We start from the raw sequence: 20,481 nt of genomic DNA, 5'->3' as shown, positions 1-20,481 counted from the left end.
AGGATAATTAAAATACTGTCATGTTGTATTAAACTGGCTTTTCCGCGTGTGCAAAGTCTGAAATCTGAATGTTATGAATAATTTTTCTGTCTTTGATTCATAGGCTTTGCGCTAATTACTTCAGCAGGGTCATTATCATTCATGTACTCATTGTTAATAATCCGGTAACAAACTTCCTTATGTACAGATGTCGAAGAAATTAACGACTTTAGATCCTCTTCACGCTCCAGACCATTCCATGTCTCTTCGTCCCTTCCGTAGCATTATTAAACTCCTTTCCACGCCAAATTGGATTGTCAATCAGCCTCGCTTCGACGGAAACGCTCCCCTTCCTAAATATGGTTCCATCCCAAAGAGCACACCAATCTTCAGGGTTGAAGTTGTAAACGATATCTCCACTTCCGGGATGTGTGATTTCCCCTGAGGTATCCCTGGACGAGTGCGTACCGAAGATCATTGATCCTGGGAGAGGAGAGAGCAACGAAGCGAGTGCTTGAGCTGCGATGATTTGTTGTTCCTTTCCGAAGAGGTGAAAGAACGCCGATACGTGAATGGCTGATACGTGTCCTTGGAGTGGTTTGAGTGAGGTGAGGGTAGCAAGGTCCGGCCGGGGTGTGGATGGCGGGGAGTAGTGAGGTGGTGTAGGTGCTATGTGATTTGGATCAAATACACTGCCTTGGATGAAGGGAACGGGAAACTTTTCTGGAGTTGACTTGAATAGTTTATGACCTGCCTCCCAGAACCCTGTATAAAGCGATAAGAATAAGTTCATATATAGTCTCTTTTCAACAAAAATGGATATGGATTACCTGCTTGTAGGTCTGAAGCGATTACGTTTTCCATTGGATAACCATCTGCGATTGCCTTTCTAGCATCATTTCCAACTGAAATAGGAAATGAGATAGGAGTCGAATAGTGATGCGGGTATCAGACGTACAGCAGCAAGCAAAGTCCAAGAAGATAGCATCCGGCCTATTCTTCCCCAACTCCAGAAGATCAGGATACGCGGGCAGACGTGAAATCTTGAGCCTGAACACCGAGTTATGTTTATCATTTGAGTAGAATATAACAGGCGCAAGACAAAGCACCTCGTAAATCCGAACGACTGTATACACTTGTAGTTAAAGACCTATAGAAACGACTCTTGAGCATATCCTGCTCTTCTTAATAAGAATACGCATATAGTCTCCAGGTACTTACGCTCCATGCTTCCGTCTGAACAGCTATAACATGCTGTTTGAGCTCTTCTTCATCTTCTATCTTTGTCTGGTTCTTCAAGAAGACGAGCTCCTCTTCAGACGGATTATACAAGCTCGGATCCAGTTTGATATTTGGAAGTCGCGCTGAGACGACACCATTCGTTGGAGTCTCTATTTCTGACATGTTGGTAGATTAGAGAGAAGTCAGGGGTCACTTTCAGACCAGAGCGACGATAAGATTCACGAGCTTTCACGTACTAAGTAAATATACTGCAGAAATGAGTTGCGCGACTGACGTATATTCAGATATCGGCACTGCCGGCACGAGCCCTGAAGAAAGGTATGAGTTAAGTTTAGAAATACTATTACTGGCTGATCCGTAGATGCAAATTACTGCCGAGGGTCACGTGGATTGAAGGCTTCAAGATTTTCGCTTCGCGGCAAGGAATATTTTGTTGTGGCCACTAAGACAAGATATGACAAGAAGACAAACAAAAAGTTCTATGTCAAAGCCTTCTTCTTTCTGCTGCAGTTATGCATAAATATGGTCTCATACTAGCACTTATATTTATAATTACTATCGGTTTGTTCAAATTCTCGTCACGGACCACACCATCGCACGTCTAACCTCCTTTTTTACCCCGCCAAGGTGGACTCTTGATAAGCTCTGCCCCTGTACGGACGCTCCACTTCACTATACGGTCATTGGTTGAAATGTTGTATTAAATCGGCTCTTCCATGCGCACAAAGACCGGAATTGAATGTTATGAATTTTTTTCTTCTTAGGGCACCCCTTCCTCGATTGGATGAATGGTAAAAGTTATTGCATAGTTCCTACAAAGCAACCTTGCATAGGCTTTACTAGAGTTGCTTCAACGCAGGATTGTTACGATTCGTATCGTCAATTTCTACCACTTTAGCTAACAAAATTTCCTATTCATAGATCTCGCAATTAACCTGGTCAGATTCTCTTCACGCTCCAGACCATTCCACGTCTCTTCGTCTCTTCCGTAATATTATCATACTCCTTTCCACGCCATACTGCGTTGTCAATCAGCCTTGCCTCGACAGAAACGCTGCCCTTCCTAAATATGTTTCCATCCCAAAGAGCACACCAGTCTTCGGGGTTGAAGTTGTAAACGGTATCTCCACTAACAGGGCGTTTAATTTCCTCTGAGACGGCCCTTGACGAGTGCGTACCGAAGATCATCGATCCTGGGAGGGGGGAGAGTAACGAGGCAAGTGCTTGAGCTGCAATGATCTGTTCTTCTTTTCTGAAGAGATGGAAGAACAGTGATACGTGAATGGCCGATACGTGTCCTTGGAGTGAGTTGAGTAACGTGAGAGTGGAAAGGTCCGGCCGAGGGGTTGATGGTGGAGAGTAGTGAGGTGGCGTAGGTGCTATGTGATTTGGATCGAATACGCTGCCTTGGATGAAATGAACAGGAAACGTTTCTGGAGTCGACCTGAATAGTTTGTGACCTGCCTCCCAGAACCCTGTATAAAGCGATACGAGTAAGCTCAAAGTCTCTCTTCAATAAAGATGGTTACGGTGTACCTGCTTGTAGGTCTGAAGCGATTACGTTTTCCATTGGATAACCATCTGCGATTGCCTTTCTGGCATCATTTCCGACTGGGATGGAGAATAAGAGCGGAGATAAACAGTGACACATATCAGACATACAGCAGCAAGCAAAGTCCAGGAAGATAGCATCCGGCCTATTATTCCCCAACTCCAGAAGATCAGGATACGCGGGTAAACGCGAGATCTTGAGCCTGACCACCGTGTTGTGTTAATTATTCGAATGATATTTAACAGACGAAAGGCGAGGTAAACCTTGTAAACCCGAACGACTGAATACACTTATAATGAAAGACCTATGTATACAAGTCCCGAGTAAGCCATTTTTTAACGAGTACGGGCATGTGCTCTAATACTTACGTTCCATGCTTCCGTCTGAACAGCTATAACATGCTGTTTGAGCTCTTCCTCATCTTCAATCTTCGTCTGGTCCTTCAAGAAGTCAAGTTCCTCTCCAGAAGGGTTATACAAGGTGGGATCTAGTTTGATACCTGGAAGTCGTGCTGAGACGACACCATTCGTTGGAGTCTCCGGTTCTGACATGTTGGTAGACGAGAGAGGATTCAGGGGTCACTTTCGGACTAGGGCATCGGGGACAACGATAAGACACACGAGCTCACGGCCTTTCACTCATTGAGTAAATATACTGCAGAGATGAGTTGCAACCGAAGTATATTCAGATATCGGCACTGTCGGCACGAGTCCTACAGAAAGTCATGGGTTAAAATTGGAGTACTATTACCAGGCCGATCCGTGTATGAGTATCACTATTGAGACTCGGAGCCACGTGGATCGAATACTTCAAGATTTACAGGACAAGGACCAGGAATATTTTGTTGTGGTCTTTAAGATAATATGTGACAAGAAGACAAATAAAGAGTTTTATGTCAAAACGTTCCTCTTTCTGCCATAGTTATGCATAAACATGGTCTCAGTATCTCTTAAGATTGTGATTACTATCAGTTTGTTCAAATCCTTGTCACAGACCACACCATCGCACTCCTTGCCTCCTTTTCCAGATCCTTGCCTCGCCAGGGTGGGCTATGAATAAGCTCTGCTTCTGCACGGACGCTCCCCTTCCTGAAAATCTCACCGTCCCAAAGAGCACACCAATCCTCCGGGCTGAAACAATATAAGTGGAAGTTACCCATCGGATGTTTCATCTCGCTCGAGACAGGTAAAGAAGAATGGGTGCCGAAAATCATTGAGCCAGGTAGCGGTGACAGCAAGGATGCGAGTTGGCGTACTGCTTGTATCTGGTCATCCTTCCTGAAGAGGTGGAAGAAGTCTGAAACGTGGATGGCAGATGCATGCCCCTGAAGTGGCGTGAGCGAGGTCAGCTCAGAAAGAACTGGACGGGGGCTAGTCGGCAAGTCATAAAGAGCCGGAGCCGGAGATATATGTTTCTCGTCAAGGACGTTTCCTTGAATGAACGGGACAGGGAATGTCTCTGGCGTTGATCTAAATAATTTGTGACCAATATTCCAGAATTCTATCAAGTAGATGTTAATACGCAGCCCAGAGACCTCTGCATGAGGCCCACTTGCCTCCCTGTAAATCGGAGGCAATTGCATTTTCTACTGGGAATCCATCCGCAATCGCCTTCCGTACATCATTTCCGACTAAAGAAATATATGAGATTGTGTTGGCTGCGTGGTGTAAACAAGACTTACAGCAGCAGGCAAAATCCAGATAAATTGCACCAGATCTTTCTTTTCCAAGCTGCAGAAACGCGGGATATATCGGCTGGTGAGAGATCTTCAGGCTATTGGCAACTTTTCTGAGTGTAGTACATCAAAATTGTGCTGCGGTTCGTACGTTATAAATCCAAAGTTTTGAATGCATCTATAGTTTACGACCTAATTATTATTTCCATCAGTATACAAACATTCGTCAAGAGGCTGTGAGAAGACGTACATCCCAGGCCTCCTTCTGGACTGTTATGACATGTTGCTTGAGTTCCTCGTCGCTTTCGATCTTTGTTTGACTCTTCAGAAAGTCAGCCTCCTCTCGAGTAGGCCCGTATAAGTTTGGATCAAGTTTGAGAAAAGGGAGTCGCGACGAGGTACTGTTTCCCGAAGTACTGCCTGGCATTTATGTCGGTTCTTCCTAGCGGTTGTCGTTGAGAGCTGGTGGGTAAACCGGTGTGCATTTTGTTACGAACAGACGTACTTGAAGTCCACCTATTTGATTCTCGGCAGTATCCAAGTAGATGGTAATTCGCATCGGCCGATAAGAGTCAGGAACCTGGGAAGTCAAGCTACAGGAGTCGCAAGGTTATCCCTTTATCAGCGCTCACACGCCGAAGTAGGAATTCCTCTTTGTCAAATTTATTGTAGACGGAGTAATAATTTTCGAGAATAGGAACTTGCATGTCTAGAACCAGGGTCTTTCCTAGATTGGTGCAAGAACGGGAATCCAGAATCGACTTTGACCAGAGAAATGAGTAAACATCGGAGAATTTACACAAGTGTTTCCAAGTTTAAGACAGTCTTTCCCATCCTTTCCATACAGATGTGAAGAAGAATCTCGGAACCGTCGCGGTGTTATAAATGAAGATGTTATTCTTAGTTCGGCATGCGGTATCGCAGTAAAGGTCGCGACAGTATCCCCGTGTCAAGAGAATTGATTGCGCTGTATTCGTGAGAGGCCGCGGCCTTACCGTATATAATGATATTAAGGGCTCGGAAAGCATGTCAATAAGCAGGGCTAGGAGTACAGTCCAGAGTTATACAGGTAGATGCTGGCCATGCACATTGATGAGGGAGAAGTCAGTGAGAAAAAGTATAGACACGTTTCACGATCCTTAAACCTGGACATTACGTAACGTACATCAGAGTCCATTCACCACTCAGGACAATGCTTGTGAGAAAGTAATCTAAATTGGTCCTGGACCTCAGCTAATGGACCTGGTTAACTTTAGGGTAAATTAATTTTTACCCCCACTCTCCCTAAATAAATTTTATATTAGCAAACCAAATTTTTATTTAAAAGAGCTACAAAAGTTAAAACCGACACTCGTGTAAAGTGTATTCTGGGATGATGTGCCACTGAAAGTCCGATCCTTAGATCCTCGTCACGGACCATACCATCGAGCGTCTCTTATACCAGTCCTCATCCTTCTCAAAACCTTTCCCCCGCCATGCATCGTCCTCAGGGATAGCTGCCTCGGCACGAACAGTTCCCTTTTCGAAAATGACCCCCTCCCAAAGTGCACGCCAATCTTCAGGATTGAAACAATAAATATGTATCTTTCGAGCAACGAGTGTGCTGCTTCCTGAGACAGGAAGAGTCGTATGTGTACCGAAGAGCATCGATCCGGGTAACGGAGACAATAGAGAGGCAAGTAAACGGCCTATTTGGATTTGTCGTTCCTTATCGAAGAGGTGGAAGAATGCGGATACGTGGATGGCTGACACATGTCCCTGGAGCGGCGTAAGTGAAGTGAGCTTTGAGAGTGTCGGGCGTGGTGTGGTAGGTGTTGAATAATGAGGTGGAGCAGGTGCCAGATGATTAGGGTCAAATATGTCTCCTTGTATGCACGGGACCGGGAATGATCCTGGGTCCGACTTGAATAACTTATGTCCAATTTCCCAAAATTCTGCCCGGTCGTGTTAATGCGATTCCTCACATTAGTATAAACAAGGCTTGCCTTTCTTTAAATCAGAAGCAATGACATTTTCCACTGGATAGCCATCAGCAATCACTTTGCGCGTATCGTTACCAACTAATGGACTTGGATTATTGTAAGGTCGAGCCACAACATCTGAGTCACCTACAACAACAGGCGAAATCCAGAAAGATTGCGCCCTGTCTCTGCTTTCCTAACCTCAGAAGGTCCTGATATGCCGGAAGATGCGATATCTTCAGCCTATATGCTTGATTGATAAGCATACCTCAACTCAACTAATTTGAAGGCTACGCACGTTATGAATCCGAAGGATTGAATACACCTATAATTGACGATCTGTCGCAAAGCTGTGAATTATGCTGCATATACGAGGCGCAGACTTCAATACTCACTGACCAGGCTTCCTTCTGGACATCGAGGACATGCTGCTTGAGCTCATCTTCGTCTTCGATCTTTGTTTGGCTCTTGAGGAAGTCGATTTCCTCTCGCGAAGGGTCATACAAATCCGGGTCGAGCTCGATCCCAGGTATGTCTTTATTATTACTAGCACCGTCCGACATTGGCATGTATTGTGGAGCCTTGACCGTTGAGGGAGTTCAAATTGAAAAGCAAAACGAGTGTTAAGACTGATTCCTTATATAGACTGATATTTATGGCAACGGATGACCGCGTGCTTTGTATGTGCCGAAGAGATACTACAACATGCCGTCTGTAGAACTCACGCAGGGGTTATTCGAAATCTCCCACTCCCGGTCCAGACTTACGAGTCGAGTTCATTTGAAACGTGGTGTCCACAAGCTTCAGGTCTCGCTTGTCACAAGTAACTCTTACACAATCATAGAATCATTGGCCAATATTAAAATAAGACGTCTCCGTTAAGTATGCATGAAAGAAATCACCCTGGTATTCGTTATCTCAAGGGCAGGCAAAGTATGTCTCGCCAATTGCTTGCCGTTTGGACTGTCTGCCAGAATCATAGCGAGGTCTCAGCGCATCACGATGAGGTGGTAATTATCACACCAATAATTAATCCACCATGCTGAACAGAATATAAAATATCTTGCGATCGAAAAGTCGGAACAAAAAACAGTAGCACAATGAGAATAATCAAGAGAAAAGTTTGTTGACCGATGTGTTCCCTTCCTGATTCTTCTTCAGGACCTTAGCGATGGCAAATTCAAAGTCTTCTTGCGTAACGTGTTGTCGTCGTTCCCGAAGAGCGTACATACCTAAGCGGTACCAAGTTTAAAATACGGGAGTCACAGGAAGAAGATGATACTCTCACCTGCTTCGGTGCAGATACCACGAACTTCAGCACCAGAACATTGTCCCATTTTCTCGGCAAGAACACGGAGGTTGATACCACGTTGAAGTGACATCTGACAAGAAAGGATTTATAAGAGGTGAAACGAGGAAAGCGGGCAACGAGATTTCATCAACGTACTTTGCGTGAATGAATGCGGAGAATGCTGACACGCGCCTCCGGGCCCGGTGGTGGGAATTCTATTTTCCGGTCAATACGACCAGGTCTTAGCAGTGCAGAGTCCAGAATATCTGCAAAGCATATAAGATTGATATCCCGGCGTAGAAATGTTGGTGCTCACCTATTCGATTAGTCGCCATAATGACCTTGATGTTTTTCGTCGACTCGAAACCGTCGAGCTGGTTCAACAGCTCCAGCATAGTCCGTTGTACTTCCGAATCACCACTGCCACTGCCACCTTCCCCACGCGAGCTACCGATAGAATCGATTTCATCCATAAAGATAATACTTGGAGCGTGTTCGCGGGCCATGACGAACAGTTCTCGAACCATACGTGAACCCTCTCCGATATATTTCTGCACGAGCTCCGACCCAGACACACGGATAAATTGGCAGTCCGTATGATGTGCGACTGCACGTGCAAGGAGCGTTTTGCCTGTGCCAGGAGGACCGTACAGCAGGACACCCTTAGGCTGGGCAATGCCAAGAGCTTCAAAGAGTTCCGGATGTTTGACCGGTAGTTCAATGACTTCTTTAATCTCCTTTATCTGCTTGTCTAGACCTCCGACCATTTCGTACGTGCTATCTGGGACCTTCTCGACCATCATCAGCGATACAAGGGGATCCACTTTGTTGGGTAGGACTTTATGGACTGTGTATGAATCGGATCGAAGGGCAATTCGTAGAGACGGCTTGAGGGTGGCGACATCGATATCCTGGTCACAGTCAACGACTATTCCAGGTGGTCAGTGTCTGTAAGAAGCCAACTAGATGAATGGACGTACTGTATTTCCCCTCAGGTTGTACCTTCACAAGAACCTTGTTCTTGCCCATGACTTTCACCACTTCACCAACATAACTGCCAGGTTCATGTAAAAGTTGCAGTTCCTCTCGCAATAAGCGAACTATTTTGTTCAAAGTCAGTACAAGGAGGCGGCAGGACGACACTGGGCACACCTCTAGCATTCAGAGCATTCCGTTGAGCTTCAAGTCGTCGCAGATTCTGTGTCTTGTGATTGATAGTAAGTTCAGCAGCTTCAATCTTTGCCTGATAGTAGGACTTGATTCCTCCTGGAGGAGTCGGTGCTTTGACGGGGACGGGCATGGTGGCGAGAGCAGAGTTCGGTGTGGACTTGACCTGCAGTTTGAGTGGACGCGTCATGTAGGTACGCATGACTAAACATTTCCATATCCGGACCACGCGTTTTCGAGGCGCCTCCAGTTGCTTTACCACTCAGTTTACTACATACACTACTGGTAGCGCATTTAGCAGTAATACTAATAGTACGCCCTCACGACGATCGTGTTGCGTATCTAACAGATGATGACACCAAAAGCTGTACATAAATCATGGCACTTCTCTCAATAGCGTATGTACTATTCGTGACTCACTATTCACCAAGCACTCACGATACTCTCTAGAATGATTTCTGACTTCTTTCACCCGAATGTCGGAGGCGTAGAGAATCACATTTATATGCTCAGCGTGGAACTCCTCCGAAAGGGACACAAAGTCATCGTGATAACGCACTCGCACCCGCCGGATCGCGTTGGCATTCGATGGCTGCTTCCTGGAATCAAAGTCTATTATATTCCTTTCACAACCATCGCATCCTCCGCTACTCTACCGAACTTTTTCACGTTCCTTCCGTATTTCAGGAGCATCATTCTGCGTGAACGCATTAACATCGTGCACGCACATGCTTCGCTTTCGTCCCTGGGCCACGAAGGGATCTTGCATGCTCACCATCTTGGCGTGCGGACTGTCTTCACGGACCATTCGCTCTTTGGGTTTGCAGACGCAGCAAGTATTCTTACAAACAAACTACTTGAAGCAACTCTCGCAAATGTTGACGGTGTCATTTGCGTATCTCACACCGGGTGAGGATCACTGGAGCATCACTATCTATTTTACTTATGCGTTATAGACGCGAGAATACAGTACTCCGATCATGCATTCCGCCATCAATCGCCCATGTCATACCAAATGCACTTGTAGTAGATCAATTCAAGCCTTCTGACAAGCTCGTCTCTGGCGCTACAAGTATGTTGAGTATTATTCCAAGGACGTCCGCATAGTAATATTTTCTCTTTTCGTCCAGTTAACATTATTGTCATTTCACGTCTTGCATACCGAAAGGGCATTGACCTTTTGGTTGCCACTGCTCCAAGAATCTGTGCACTGTTCCCGAACGTTAAATTTATAGTAGGTGAGCACGAGAGTAGCAGAAGATATAATTGTCACTAATGTTCATGGCAGGCGGTGATGGTCCCAAATTGATCGACCTCCTCCAGATGCGCGAAAGGCATCTGCTACAGGATCGTATCATCTTGCGTGGCTCTGTACAACATAGTGACGTTCGCGAAGTGCGCACGCTGTATTTACTCGTCTCTGCTTATTGATAATCAATACATGACAGCTTTTGAATGAAGGTTCTATATTTCTAAACACGTCATTAACGGAGTCATTTGGCATAGCTATCCTAGAAGCTGCATGTGCAGGGCTATACGTCGTGTCCACGCGTGTAGGTGGTGTACCCGAAGTGCTTCCACAGGACATGATATCTTTACCGCTACCTGAGGAAGATGGTGCGGCACTTTATTCCTAAACAACTTGACTCATTATTTAACTTTACCACGACAGATATTGTACGCGCGATGTCTGAGGCCATACGTAAAGTAGCTGCGGGACTTCATGACCCACACGCAGCTCATGCGCGGATACGCAAGTTCTATAACTGGAAAGATGTCACTGAACGAACGGAACGTGTATACGCATTCGCGTTAGCTAGACCAGAGCGCGATTTATGGACTAGGATCAAGCAGTAAGGAGATCACCTCGGCTTGTGTCCCGCTATTAACCGGTTGTATTTCGTCGGGCTGTCTTCTAGAACTCATAATCTTGGTCGATGTGTTGGGCCGATCTACGTCGTTATTCTAATTGTGGATATATTTTTCTTCGCGATATTGGAATTCCTCAGCCCTCGACGGGATATCGACTACGTGCCAGAGGCATGCGATTGGGTACAGAAGCGGTACGAAGAGTATACCAAGGTGCGTAATTATGCTATGACCGATCATTATTCTTGTGTTTTAATGCTCCAATGCTCCAGTATTCATTTGCAGAGTGCTGGACGCTCCCAAGATAACCTTGGATCATAGATGGTCTCTATTACAGGACTCCTGTGTTGGGGACGATACATGCATCAATTACTTCCCTGCAAGCCATGTTCAGTTAACTATGAATTCCTATTTGCATCGTAATCAGTCAATACCTTGCTAGATAGCCTATTATCGTCATATACCTTAACTGATGTAATCAAGTATTGTCATACAAGTGTTGTACTAAGAGGGTGAATTAGGTTTGCATCTACATAGTGATTAGGTTCACATTGATCACGTGCCACCTCGCGACTTTTAAGCGGACGCGTCTCGGCGGCCTGAATGGTCTGAATTGGGTCGCTCCGGCGTTCCTATTGTTCACTTGCCTCGTCGCGTTTGTGCTGCACCTTCTCTTGCAGCAACCTCCAGTACTGTTATCATGAAACTACCAGGCATGAAGCTTGCTCTGCTCATCCCAGCAGTGATAAGCATTCCATCGGTCGTGGCGTGGGGTGCAGCAGGTCATGAAATCGTCGCGACGATTGCACAAATTCACCTACATCCAACTACCATCGAACAACTTTGCGATATCCTTCCTGAGTACGCTGACTGCCATCTCGCTCCTATTGCTGCCTGGGCAGACAAAGTACGCATGTATATGCGCTGGTCGTCCTCCTTACACTACGTGAACGGCCATGGCGATCATCCTGCGCAGCACTGCGTTTTCGGTCAAGAAGGCTGGGCTGGTGCTCCAGGGCACAATGTACTTGGTGGAATACGGAACACTACGATGTGGTTGGAGAAAGGCTATCCTGGTGCAGAAGAAGCACTCAAGTTCCTTGTGCATTTTATGGGCGATTTACATCAACCTCTTCACCTCACTGGACGTGATAAGGGAGGAAATGGCGTCAAAGTACGCTTTGACGGTCGCGTCACTAGTTAGTCTCCGTCTCCATTCGACTAATTACCCATTGACTAAAGCAACCAATTATTGCATTAACAGACCTTCATTCCGTATGGGATTCGCGTTTGATAGCTAAGACCCTACGAACGATCCCGAAGAACTACACGCGCCCACTCCCGTCACAACGCATCGAGAACGCGCTGCGCGGTACAATCTATGATCCCTACGTTCGACAAATCATGTTTGAAGGTGTCCTCGGGCGTTTCGAATCGCAAATCGACGATTGGCTGACCTGTCCGCCGCTCGATGAATCCTCATCTCGTCCGTATCCGCCAGCAGAGAAACTGCAGCAGCTACCGCTCAACCGGAAGATTAAGTCGACAGGAGCTAGAAAGGGTAGAACTCCGCCCCCTGATTTACCGCCAACGGATGACGATGTCTTGTGTCCTTACGCATGGGCTGCACCTTTACACGACCTAAACTGCGAGATCATCTGGCCTCTTGAGCTGGACGAGTTGCAACTGCAATCGAACTTTTCTGGCGTGGAAACCGATCTGAATTCTTATCTCGAGCTCGACACGCCGAAATATGCAGGTGCCATCAAAGAGGCATGGCTAGTCGAAAGGTTGCTCGCAATGGGAGGTATCCGACTGGCTGCGGTTCTCAATTATCTATTTGCGGTAGATGGTGCCAATGCTGGTCCATTGGCTCTGGTTGATTAGGCTAACGTTGGCTTACCGGATTGGCAAATTTTCTTTACGTCTTGCTTTCTGCACATCCGCTCTCGCATACCGATTTTGTATATAATGTATTTCTAACCAAGATCCTGACAGCATCGAATGCATTTTGTTTACATGCCTATGAAATAGATGTAGATAATTCAAGATTTATTGCAAAAATTTCTCATTGTCACATATGCCTTGTTCGTGTTCTATCGCAGTCATGATGAATATGCAAAAGCGAGGGAAAGAAAAAACTAAATCATAAAAGCCATACGGGAGAACATGCATAGTGAAGAAAAGGAAAGGAAGGAAACAAAACCAAGAAATAAAAGAACAAATTGTTGATGAGGTGTCGCAAGAGGTGTCGCGTCGGAGCCCACATTCATACATATCCAATTCACTTTTGTCGGGGCACACTTAGACTTCAGCTTCGCTTTCTTCGTCATCCGCAGCTGCAAGGTCACGCAATGTGGCTCGTGAGGCAACCTTTGCTCGTCGCGAGGGTCTAGCGGCTGGTCTTTCATCGCCGATTTCACGACTCTCGTCAGGGTCTGGAAGCCGCGCCACTCGTGTAACACGTTTCCGCGGTACTTCGTTGTGGTTTGCTGTCACATTCTGACGTTCATCTGCATCAGAGTCTCGTGATTCAGAAAGACCGCGTTTCCGCAGGACGCGGCGGGGAGCACTTGCGTTACTGTCGAAGGTCTCGTCGGCATCCGGCAGACAGGTCTTAAGTGATGTTCGTCCGCGTCCTGCCCGCTGAGGAACAAGACCATCTGGATGGTACGCGCCAACTTCGCAACTCTCCTCTGGATCCGGTAAACAAGGTTCACGATAGGCGGTTTTGCTGAGTCCTTGGGGCGGATTTACACCAACTTCAACACTTTCTTCAGGATCGGGAAGGTTTGAGGATACACGTTTGCGCGGTGCAAGCCGGGCAGCCTTACGATCCGCGCCTATTTCACAACTTTCCTCAGGGTCAGGTAAATGTGAACTTGCTGGTTCACGGCCTTTCACTGGCGACAACTGATCCTCATCAGGGGAGCCTTCGCCGTCTTCTTTGCTGTTATCCGGGTCCGGTAAACGTACGACTAGCGAGACTGAACCTTTGCTGTTCTCCTTTGTCAGATCGTTGACCGAGGTGGCTTTCGTAAGCATTTGGATCTTTGAAGGCACGTCTTCCTCAACATCGTCATGCTCATCTTCATCTACTGGGAGGCGTCTAGGCAGAGGTGCAGACATTCGTTTCTTGACTCGGGCTTGTTCTTCGGCGAGACGAATGCTATCTGGGCACTGATTGACGATCTATTGAGTTACGTACAGGGTAGAATTTGTGACAGCACTCACGCCATCATCTTGTTCCTCGTTGGTGTCTTCTTGACTGAGAATGAAGTTCTCGAACGCATGCGGCTCGTTAAACTGCTGCAAATCGAGAGGAAAATCTTCGTCATCATCATCGTCATTCGCAAGCCCAGAACCGAGCACCACTGTCGGTACGTTGCTTGACTCGTCCGTGTCTGGTAACAATGCCTTGATCTTGTCAGAGTCACTGTAAAGTGAAATATATAAGGCCTCCTTATGAACAGAAAACACATCATATTCCTAAGAAAAAAAGTTAAGAGAAGGCATTTCCACCACGAATTAGTGTTCTTACATAGATAACCGCGCGACCCACGTCAATATTACTGCCTGGCCGGTGCCAGAGGTGTTCAAGTGTGTAATGCTCTTCGCGTTCCCAAGGTACATCGTCCTTGCATTTTGGTCTGATCTCTTCAAGGTTTCCGGTAACATGCAACACCGATTTCCCATTCTTAAATAAACCTGCGTGCTTTGCAGATGCGTAGAATACTACTCGCTTCTGCACTGTGAAGATGTGCTCCGCACGACGCTCGATGCGTATTGTCCTATTATGCGGACTTTTCTCCTTCCGAATGTCCTTCCAACCAAAGAGAAACTGCGAAAGCCGATGCAGATGCCAGAAGGTATAGTTTGCTGGCACAGTCACAATACGAAAAACGCTATGTGATTGATGGCCAAGCTGGAAACGAAGTACGAGATGGTCGGCTACGGGAGTCGGACGAGGAAGATCACGAGGAACAAAAGGTTTGATGCGACCGAAAGGATTCGAGGGTGAGTCAGACGGGAGGTGGAACATGGATGCGTCTGAAAATGCGTCGGAATCAAGGTGGTGGAAGCGCTTCGCAGGTGGTTGTGGGGGAGTTGACGATGCAGGAGAGGAGTCAAAGGCGTCCCGCGGACGTTTCATCACTGTACGAGGCATTGATGTAGAGCGGTGGATAAATAAAAGCGAATAGAGATGAATCTGGAGAAGGGAAAAGAAAGGCTTGCAGGCGCTAGACCGTGGACGCTGAGTTTTAATCGCGCAGTATAACAATCTCATCAATGTCATGTGATCGCGCGTCGCGACGCGTCAAATATAACACACTTAGTTCAGCTGGAAGGTAGAACTCATCAAGCCAAATGACAATACACAAGAACTATTTGCTATGTACATTCAGATAGCTACATTCTCTCTTAGTAGTAAAGGTAAAATTTGCTGACCAAATTGTAAATTTTAAAATAATAGACAATATGTTAAAAATATAGTAATTTGTAATCTTTTCAAAAATATTTAAGCTACTACTAGTACTAGTAGTACTATCTAGAAAACATTTTAAGGCAGAAAGTCTCTGACACTGAGAACCTGTTCTTATTGTACACAATAGACCTTCCTTTTTTATTCAGTAGAACTTAATTTAAACCTTTTAAATTGCTCTGAAGGACTAATTCCAACTCATACTAGATCAGTTGCATTTAAATAATAAAATATAAAGCTAGCAAAATCACAGTTTGTCTACTATAATAACTCTTAGTCTATCTAAATAAATATTATGCATAGAATATTAGAAGAAAAAATATAACTTTGTGAGAAGTATCATCATTCTTCTCGAACACTGTACATATCAATGTCTGTCACTCTAAATAGCAGACCCCATGCCTTGCGTGAGATGGGCTTTCAATTATCAGTCAGACATACTCGTTAGTTTTGTCGACGATTTCCCATTGCGCGAATCTGATACAAGAGGTCCAGTTCGAGAGTGATTTTGTAGGTTTGAGTGATTTCGACCCACGGTCACGAGGGCGTCGATCAATTCATCAGCCACCGCGTTTCGCTCACTCAGGCTCAAACTCACTCTCCCCCATACTCCGGTTCCATTGTCTTCAGCACTCTAGTGTCAATGGAAATTGATACATCAAACCCCAACGTTGCCCAGGAGGATGGAAATACTGACCCGGAACAACGAGTTAAGGAGCTCGCAGCTGCAGTTGAGCGGCGCACAATACCACGAGAACCAACGGCTGCCCTGGAGGAGTCGGCCTCCATTGACGAGAAAACAGCACCAAGCGAACCGCGGCCAGATACTGCAACAGCAACTGACGAAAATGATACGGCTCAGGCTCCTGAGAGGATAGAAAGACCAGGTGCGAATTTAGCGATGGACATCGACCTCGTGCCAGCGGAGCGGCCAGATGAAGTTGTTATCAAGAGCTCACCTGTAGATGATACATGGCCAGATAGGTCTGATTGGGGTCAGGATACTGCAGCGCAAGCGCCGCTTCAAGAGACATCGACTATCTCTGAAAGGCCGCTCAATGTCGGCGACGCATTATTTTATCTAGATTCCGTCAAGAAGCAGTTCGCAGATAGCCCAGGCGTTTATAACAAATTCTTGGATATTATGAAAGATTTCAAGAATCAGTCGTAAGTATTATCGTAATATATCGCTTCTTGCTTACTCATAACACTTTGTCTGCAGCATTGATACACCGGGAGTGATTCAACGAGTCTCAACGCTCTTTGCTGGTTACCCACAGCTCATTGAGGGATTTAATACCTTCTTGCCCGCTGGTTATCGCATTGAATGCACTTTCGACGGTAATGATACCAATGTTATCACTGTCACGACACCTGGTGGCACAACAACTCAGAGTCAAAGTGCCGATGGTGTGTGCTTCAGTCTTGTATCTACCTACTAAATTTTGATGGTTATTTGCGACACAGCTGGTTCTGCCTCTGCCTCTGCCGTTGTTGGCGATAATTTGCCATACACACACGAGCAGATTTTTCCAGCGATGGAGTACGTGACAAAAATAAAACAGCGGTTTGCTGGTCGCGAAGAACTCTACCAGGAATTCATCGATATTCTGAACTCATATAAGCGCTCGCCAGTGGATCAGGTAAGCAGAGAACTTTCTTGTCTTTGCTGCGTTGACTCACGTTTTGGTTTTACTGCGCCTTTCTCAATTAGGACCAGTTGGCGCAGAGGATAGCCGACCTTTTCCAAAACTCTCCGGATCTTTTATCTGGTCTGCAGAACTTCGTTCCTCGCGAAATGTTCAACGCCCTTGACGCTATGTCGGTGGAGAAGGATGTGAAGACGGCTAAACAAGTAAAGAAGGCACCGGGTGACTCCAGTTCTTTAGCTAGTACCGCTCCAAGTACTCAGAAACGAAAGAGGAAGGTCCCGGTTCGTGATAAAGAGAAAGAGAAGGAACGTGAAAGGGATCAGGATTTCGATGTTTCATCCAGAGCAGCTCAAAGCAGGGTATGTCTTGTCCGTGATTATGTAGCAATAAGTTTTGACTTTGTTCGCTCTGCTGTTGCTCTAGACAAAACGGACAAAATACCCTTTGACAGGGGGTCAAGACGGACTATACGACGAGACACCCCATTCGCCCCATCATATTCATGAACGCCCAGCACCACCTCAACCGCGTCCTGGCCCGAGCACGTACGACGAACAACCGGTCCCTATCATGGCTGCTCCTTCCCAGAACGAAATGCATTTCTTCGATCGCGTTCGAATTGCAATCGACAACCGGGATGTGTACAACGAGTTTCTTAAGCTCATAAATCTCTTCACTCAGGAAATTATCGACATGAGGCGTCTTGTTGAGCAGAGTCGCACATTTCTGGTGAGCGAGGAACTTTGGGCGCAATTCAAAGAGATCCTCGGGTGGGACTCGAGTTGGGAGGCTATGAGCGGCATTTCTGGTGCTTCTGCATCAGTGAACGGTGAAGGTTTGGAACGCCTGTCGAAAGAACAGCTCAGCATCCGCTGTGGTCCTAGTTATAGACGATTACCACCAAGCGTGAGTCTGAGCATCCTCTCTATAAAGAAGCTTGTCTGATTGCAGGGTTAGGAGGCGAACGTGCCATGCTCTGGAAGAGATGAGATGTGCAAAAGCGTTCTCAATGACGAATGGGTGACCCATCCAACCTGGGCTAGTGAAGACTCCGGGTTTTACACTCATAAGAAGAATGCGTATGAAGAAGCACTACATCGTAGCGAAGAGGAGCGTCACGAGTACGACTTTCACATTGAGGCCATCAGTCGCACGATTGCAACGCTTGAACCATTCCATTTGAAGATCATGCAGCTTTCACCAGAGGAGCGAGCTACGTCCAAGCAGAAGATGCCTCTATCTGGTGTAAACAAGGCAATTCACCAGCGTATAATCAAGAAGATTTACGGGCGTGAAGCGGGCCTCGAGGTTATTCAAGCTATGCATGATTCGCCAGCCATTGCCATTCCGATAGTGTTCGCCAGGCTCAAACAGAAGGAAGAAGAATGGAAGAAAGCACAACGAGAATGGAACAAGGTCTGGAGAGAAATTGATAGTAGGAACTATCAAAAATCTTTAGACCACCAGGGCATAATCTTCAAGGCGAGCGACAAGAAGGCTATCACGGCGAAGACTTTCTTGAACCAGATTGAGTCTGCTCGGGAAGAACAGATGTCGAGGCGCGCTTCTCTGATTGATCCACTTTTCGCGCGTACTCGACCACGATACCACATGGCGTTTGTCATTGAGGACACAGATGTTCTCTCGGATCTCTTCAAACTTACGTTTTCTCTGCTCGATCGAATGCAACATCATATCAGCGTCGCTGATCGAAGACGTATTGAAGGATTTCTCCGATCTTTCGTACCTATGTTCTTCATGCTTGATCCAGCGACTTTTGATTCGGCGTTTCGATTGAGGAATCAACAAGTTGATCAGCAGTACTTCTTGACCGACGACTTCTCAAATTTCATTGATGAAGCAGATGATAACGCTTCGGTCGTAAGCAGCTCTAGGAGTGGGAGGAACGGCAGGCGCGCGGCCGGAAGCGATCTCAGGAAAAAACTATTAAAAACGAATGCGCAGGATAAGAGCCGAAGAGCTGTTCAGAATGCACAGTCGAATCCTGTTTCCCGCTTAGCTTCACCAGTCTCGGCAAATTTGACTCTCGTCGACGAGAATGTATCGTCTGAACCAAACGAAGGTGGCTATGAAGCGCAATCGCAGGACATTCCTACTGGGTCTGTCCGATCGCTCCAAAACCGCCGAGGGTCTTTCTTCACAAATGCAACGTTCTACACCTTGCTGCGATTAATTGAGGTGAGCAATGTTAGCCAACAAATTCATTGATAATCGCTAAGTTTTACTGTAGCTCCTCTACTCTCGTTTACTCTCGTGCAAGGACTTGGCCAATAGGCTTGCAAACGATCCATCTTCACCTTATCGTATGAACCCGCTTGCTTCGGACCTTGGTCTCTTAAATACGGAGCCGCCAGACCAACAACTGGCTGAGATTCAAAAGCTCCCTTTGCCAGCAGTTCATTTTTATCCGTTCCTACTTGAAACATGCGAACGACTGTTTGACAACGTCGTTGATCCGCAGATGTTTGAAGATATTACACGCTATATGTTCGGCACAAAGGTCCGTGCGATTGTATTGTTATAACATAGCATTCACTCACGTTTAGGTCAGGCGTACATCACATTTACGATAGACAAGGTCATTGGGGCCATTATTAAGCAGGTAAGGTCTACTCAAAGTGTAGCTCGTGTGCTGGTCCTAATGTACTATTAGGTTCAAAACATTATCGCGGACAGCAAGTCTCTGGTCATCCTTGAAGGACTAAAGAGGGAGCGGGAGATGTCTTCCCCTTCAAGTCTTGATTTGGACGAAATTCGAGGGACCACTGAAAAGGTTCTCGCTTCAGAGGAAAATCTCTTCCGGCTAGACTGGGTGAGCTTTCATATAAGTACTCATGTCTGAACGGAAGTATTGATTTAATTTGATAGACGCCAGATTCACATACCTTGACCATTCAACTTCTCGGCAAAGATGATGCTACATTTGATGACTATGATGTTTATTCTGGTCGTTGGCAAGCCTATATTGACTCGTTCGTTTCGGTATGTTCTTCTAAGAATGCGTGTCGAAGTACAGCTAATAAATCCTTCATAGGATGAGACAACGAGAGGATTCGCAGAAGAGAAATTAAAGCCGCCTTTCCTGACGCGGTATGTAATCCAACATGTAGTCGCTAATCGTATTTCCTTACGATGTTTCAACAGCAATTATCGACTTGTCAAGAAAACTCCCCTGACGGGCTCCTCAGTTGGTCAAAGTGGGCTAGAGATCAAAGTGTGCGTGCAGACGTATCGGATGTTCTTCGTTTCTGAGACGGAAGATTTTTTCTGGCGATCATGGAGTGCTGAGGAGGTAGAGCAGTGTGAGAGGCGATCGAGCAATCGGAGCTCGAGGAGTAAGCGATGGTTGCGGCGCTTTGATGATGAAGGCGGTCTTCCTCGATAGCAGCTTTGTTATGTTATGTTTCTTGATCATGCCTTGGTGGATTGCTGTTTTGTATTGATATGTATGAATGACTCAATATTTCGTACGTGTTCTCCCACCCGCGCAAGTCGTATTGTAAGTGCCTGTGAATCTGGCTTAGTGATTATCGCCCCCAGGGCTGAGGGAACAGTGATGGTCCGCCTTATGCATCATTCCTTTTGCCGC

General features: G+C 46.2%; 9 protein-coding genes across 9 annotated transcripts; 3 read left to right on the top strand and 6 right to left on the bottom strand.

The window, feature by feature from the left end:
- Positions 1 to 208: 208 nt before the first annotated feature.
- FOMMEDRAFT_77875 (uncharacterized protein) lies at positions 209 to 1,383 on the bottom strand (the record flags this gene model as incomplete). The annotated part of the gene is made up of 5 exons (XM_007263547.1): positions 209 to 744; positions 810 to 884; positions 938 to 1,029; positions 1,089 to 1,129; positions 1,201 to 1,383. The coding sequence occupies 5 exons, from the start codon at positions 1,381 to 1,383 to the stop codon at positions 209 to 211; spliced, it is 927 nt and encodes a 308-aa protein (XP_007263609.1).
- Positions 1,384 to 2,160: 777 nt separating this feature from the next.
- FOMMEDRAFT_78949 (uncharacterized protein) lies at positions 2,161 to 3,324 on the bottom strand (the record flags this gene model as incomplete). The annotated part of the gene is made up of 4 exons (XM_007263546.1): positions 2,161 to 2,696; positions 2,758 to 2,975; positions 3,037 to 3,077; positions 3,142 to 3,324. The coding sequence occupies 4 exons, from the start codon at positions 3,322 to 3,324 to the stop codon at positions 2,161 to 2,163; spliced, it is 978 nt and encodes a 325-aa protein (XP_007263608.1).
- A 384-nt stretch (positions 3,325 to 3,708) lies between these two features.
- Positions 3,709 to 5,176, bottom strand: FOMMEDRAFT_17755 (uncharacterized protein). The gene is made up of 6 exons (XM_007263545.1): positions 4,954 to 5,176; positions 4,699 to 4,890; positions 4,600 to 4,640; positions 4,455 to 4,546; positions 4,329 to 4,403; positions 3,709 to 4,273 (listed from the first exon to the last, which is right to left on the bottom strand). Exons 2-6 carry the CDS (start codon positions 4,873 to 4,875, stop codon positions 3,750 to 3,752), a joined length of 909 nt encoding a protein of 302 aa, XP_007263607.1. The 5' UTR covers positions 4,876 to 4,890; positions 4,954 to 5,176; the 3' UTR covers positions 3,709 to 3,749.
- A 1,071-nt stretch (positions 5,177 to 6,247) lies between these two features.
- Positions 6,248 to 6,987, bottom strand: FOMMEDRAFT_165874 (uncharacterized protein; the record flags this gene model as incomplete). Its single annotated transcript, XM_007263544.1, has 5 exons — positions 6,805 to 6,987; positions 6,708 to 6,748; positions 6,561 to 6,652; positions 6,434 to 6,508; positions 6,248 to 6,382 (listed from the first exon to the last, which is right to left on the bottom strand). Coding segments are annotated over exons 1-5 (516 nt in total), but the record flags the coding sequence as incomplete, so codon positions are not given.
- Positions 6,988 to 7,321: 334 nt separating this feature from the next.
- Positions 7,322 to 9,000, bottom strand: FOMMEDRAFT_145000 (26S proteasome regulatory complex, ATPase RPT6; the record flags this gene model as incomplete). The annotated part of the gene is made up of 6 exons (XM_007263543.1): positions 7,322 to 7,641; positions 7,698 to 7,791; positions 7,857 to 7,966; positions 8,017 to 8,628; positions 8,681 to 8,800; positions 8,853 to 9,000. The coding sequence occupies 6 exons, from the start codon at positions 8,998 to 9,000 to the stop codon at positions 7,520 to 7,522; spliced, it is 1,206 nt and encodes a 401-aa protein (XP_007263605.1). The 3' UTR covers positions 7,322 to 7,519.
- Positions 9,001 to 9,245: 245 nt separating this feature from the next.
- On the top strand, positions 9,246 to 11,119 carry FOMMEDRAFT_165872 (glycosyltransferase family 4 protein; the record flags this gene model as incomplete). The annotated part of the gene is made up of 9 exons (XM_007263542.1): positions 9,246 to 9,265; positions 9,318 to 9,776; positions 9,824 to 9,939; positions 9,998 to 10,105; positions 10,156 to 10,262; positions 10,316 to 10,484; positions 10,540 to 10,720; positions 10,787 to 10,949; positions 11,009 to 11,119. The coding sequence occupies 9 exons, from the start codon at positions 9,246 to 9,248 to the stop codon at positions 11,042 to 11,044; spliced, it is 1,359 nt and encodes a 452-aa protein (XP_007263604.1). The 3' UTR covers positions 11,045 to 11,119.
- Positions 11,120 to 11,451: 332 nt separating this feature from the next.
- FOMMEDRAFT_78615 (phospholipase C/P1 nuclease) lies at positions 11,452 to 12,623 on the top strand (the record flags this gene model as incomplete). The annotated part of the gene is made up of 2 exons (XM_007263541.1): positions 11,452 to 11,935; positions 12,001 to 12,623. 2 exons carry the CDS (start codon positions 11,452 to 11,454, stop codon positions 12,621 to 12,623), a joined length of 1,107 nt encoding a protein of 368 aa, XP_007263603.1.
- A 249-nt stretch (positions 12,624 to 12,872) lies between these two features.
- FOMMEDRAFT_17751 (uncharacterized protein) lies at positions 12,873 to 14,687 on the bottom strand. The gene is made up of 3 exons (XM_007263540.1): positions 14,278 to 14,687; positions 13,971 to 14,225; positions 12,873 to 13,916 (listed from the first exon to the last, which is right to left on the bottom strand). Exon 3 carries the CDS (start codon positions 13,863 to 13,865, stop codon positions 13,041 to 13,043), a length of 825 nt encoding a protein of 274 aa, XP_007263602.1. The 5' UTR covers positions 13,866 to 13,916; positions 13,971 to 14,225; positions 14,278 to 14,687; the 3' UTR covers positions 12,873 to 13,040.
- A 1,217-nt stretch (positions 14,688 to 15,904) lies between these two features.
- FOMMEDRAFT_118525 (uncharacterized protein) lies at positions 15,905 to 20,370 on the top strand. Its single transcript, XM_007263539.1, has 12 exons — positions 15,905 to 16,386; positions 16,442 to 16,629; positions 16,687 to 16,862; positions 16,934 to 17,230; positions 17,295 to 17,777; positions 17,829 to 19,070; positions 19,123 to 19,392; positions 19,444 to 19,494; positions 19,546 to 19,704; positions 19,761 to 19,874; positions 19,927 to 19,982; positions 20,037 to 20,370. The coding sequence occupies exons 1-12, from the start codon at positions 16,121 to 16,123 to the stop codon at positions 20,275 to 20,277; spliced, it is 3,543 nt and encodes a 1,180-aa protein (XP_007263601.1). The 5' UTR covers positions 15,905 to 16,120; the 3' UTR covers positions 20,278 to 20,370.
- The last annotated feature ends 111 nt before the right edge of the window (positions 20,371 to 20,481 follow it).

This window comes from Fomitiporia mediterranea, assembly GCF_000271605.1.
Source record: "Fomitiporia mediterranea MF3/22 unplaced genomic scaffold FOMMEscaffold_3, whole genome shotgun sequence".
NCBI lineage: Eukaryota > Fungi > Basidiomycota > Agaricomycetes > Hymenochaetales > Hymenochaetaceae > Fomitiporia > Fomitiporia mediterranea.
The sequence above is the reverse complement of the archived record's forward strand: the minus strand, read 5'-3'. Positions and strand labels throughout refer to the sequence as shown.

Excerpts from the sequence above, each read along its gene's own strand:
- FOMMEDRAFT_17755 (XM_007263545.1), bottom strand. The coding sequence starts at position 4,875 with ATGCCAGGCAGTACTTCGGGAAACAGTACCTCGTCGCGACTCCCTTTT. Across the intron at positions 4,547-4,599 it reads CAAAACTTTGGATTTATAAC|CCTGAAGATCTCTCACCAGC; the intron begins GTACGAACCGCA and ends AGTTGCCAATAG. Across the intron at positions 4,404-4,454 it reads TCTGGATTTTGCCTGCTGCT|TCGGAAATGATGTACGGAAG; the intron begins GTAAGTCTTGTT and ends ATATTTCTTTAG.
- FOMMEDRAFT_17751 (XM_007263540.1), bottom strand. The coding sequence starts at position 13,865 with ATGTCTGCACCTCTGCCTAGACGCCTCCCAGTAGATGAAGATGAGCAT.
- FOMMEDRAFT_118525 (XM_007263539.1), top strand. The coding sequence starts at position 16,121 with ATGGACATCGACCTCGTGCCAGCGGAGCGGCCAGATGAAGTTGTTATC. Across the intron at positions 16,630-16,686 it reads TCAGAGTCAAAGTGCCGATG|CTGGTTCTGCCTCTGCCTCT; the intron begins GTGTGTGCTTCA and ends TTTGCGACACAG. Across the intron at positions 17,231-17,294 it reads CCAGAGCAGCTCAAAGCAGG|ACAAAACGGACAAAATACCC; the intron begins GTATGTCTTGTC and ends CTGTTGCTCTAG.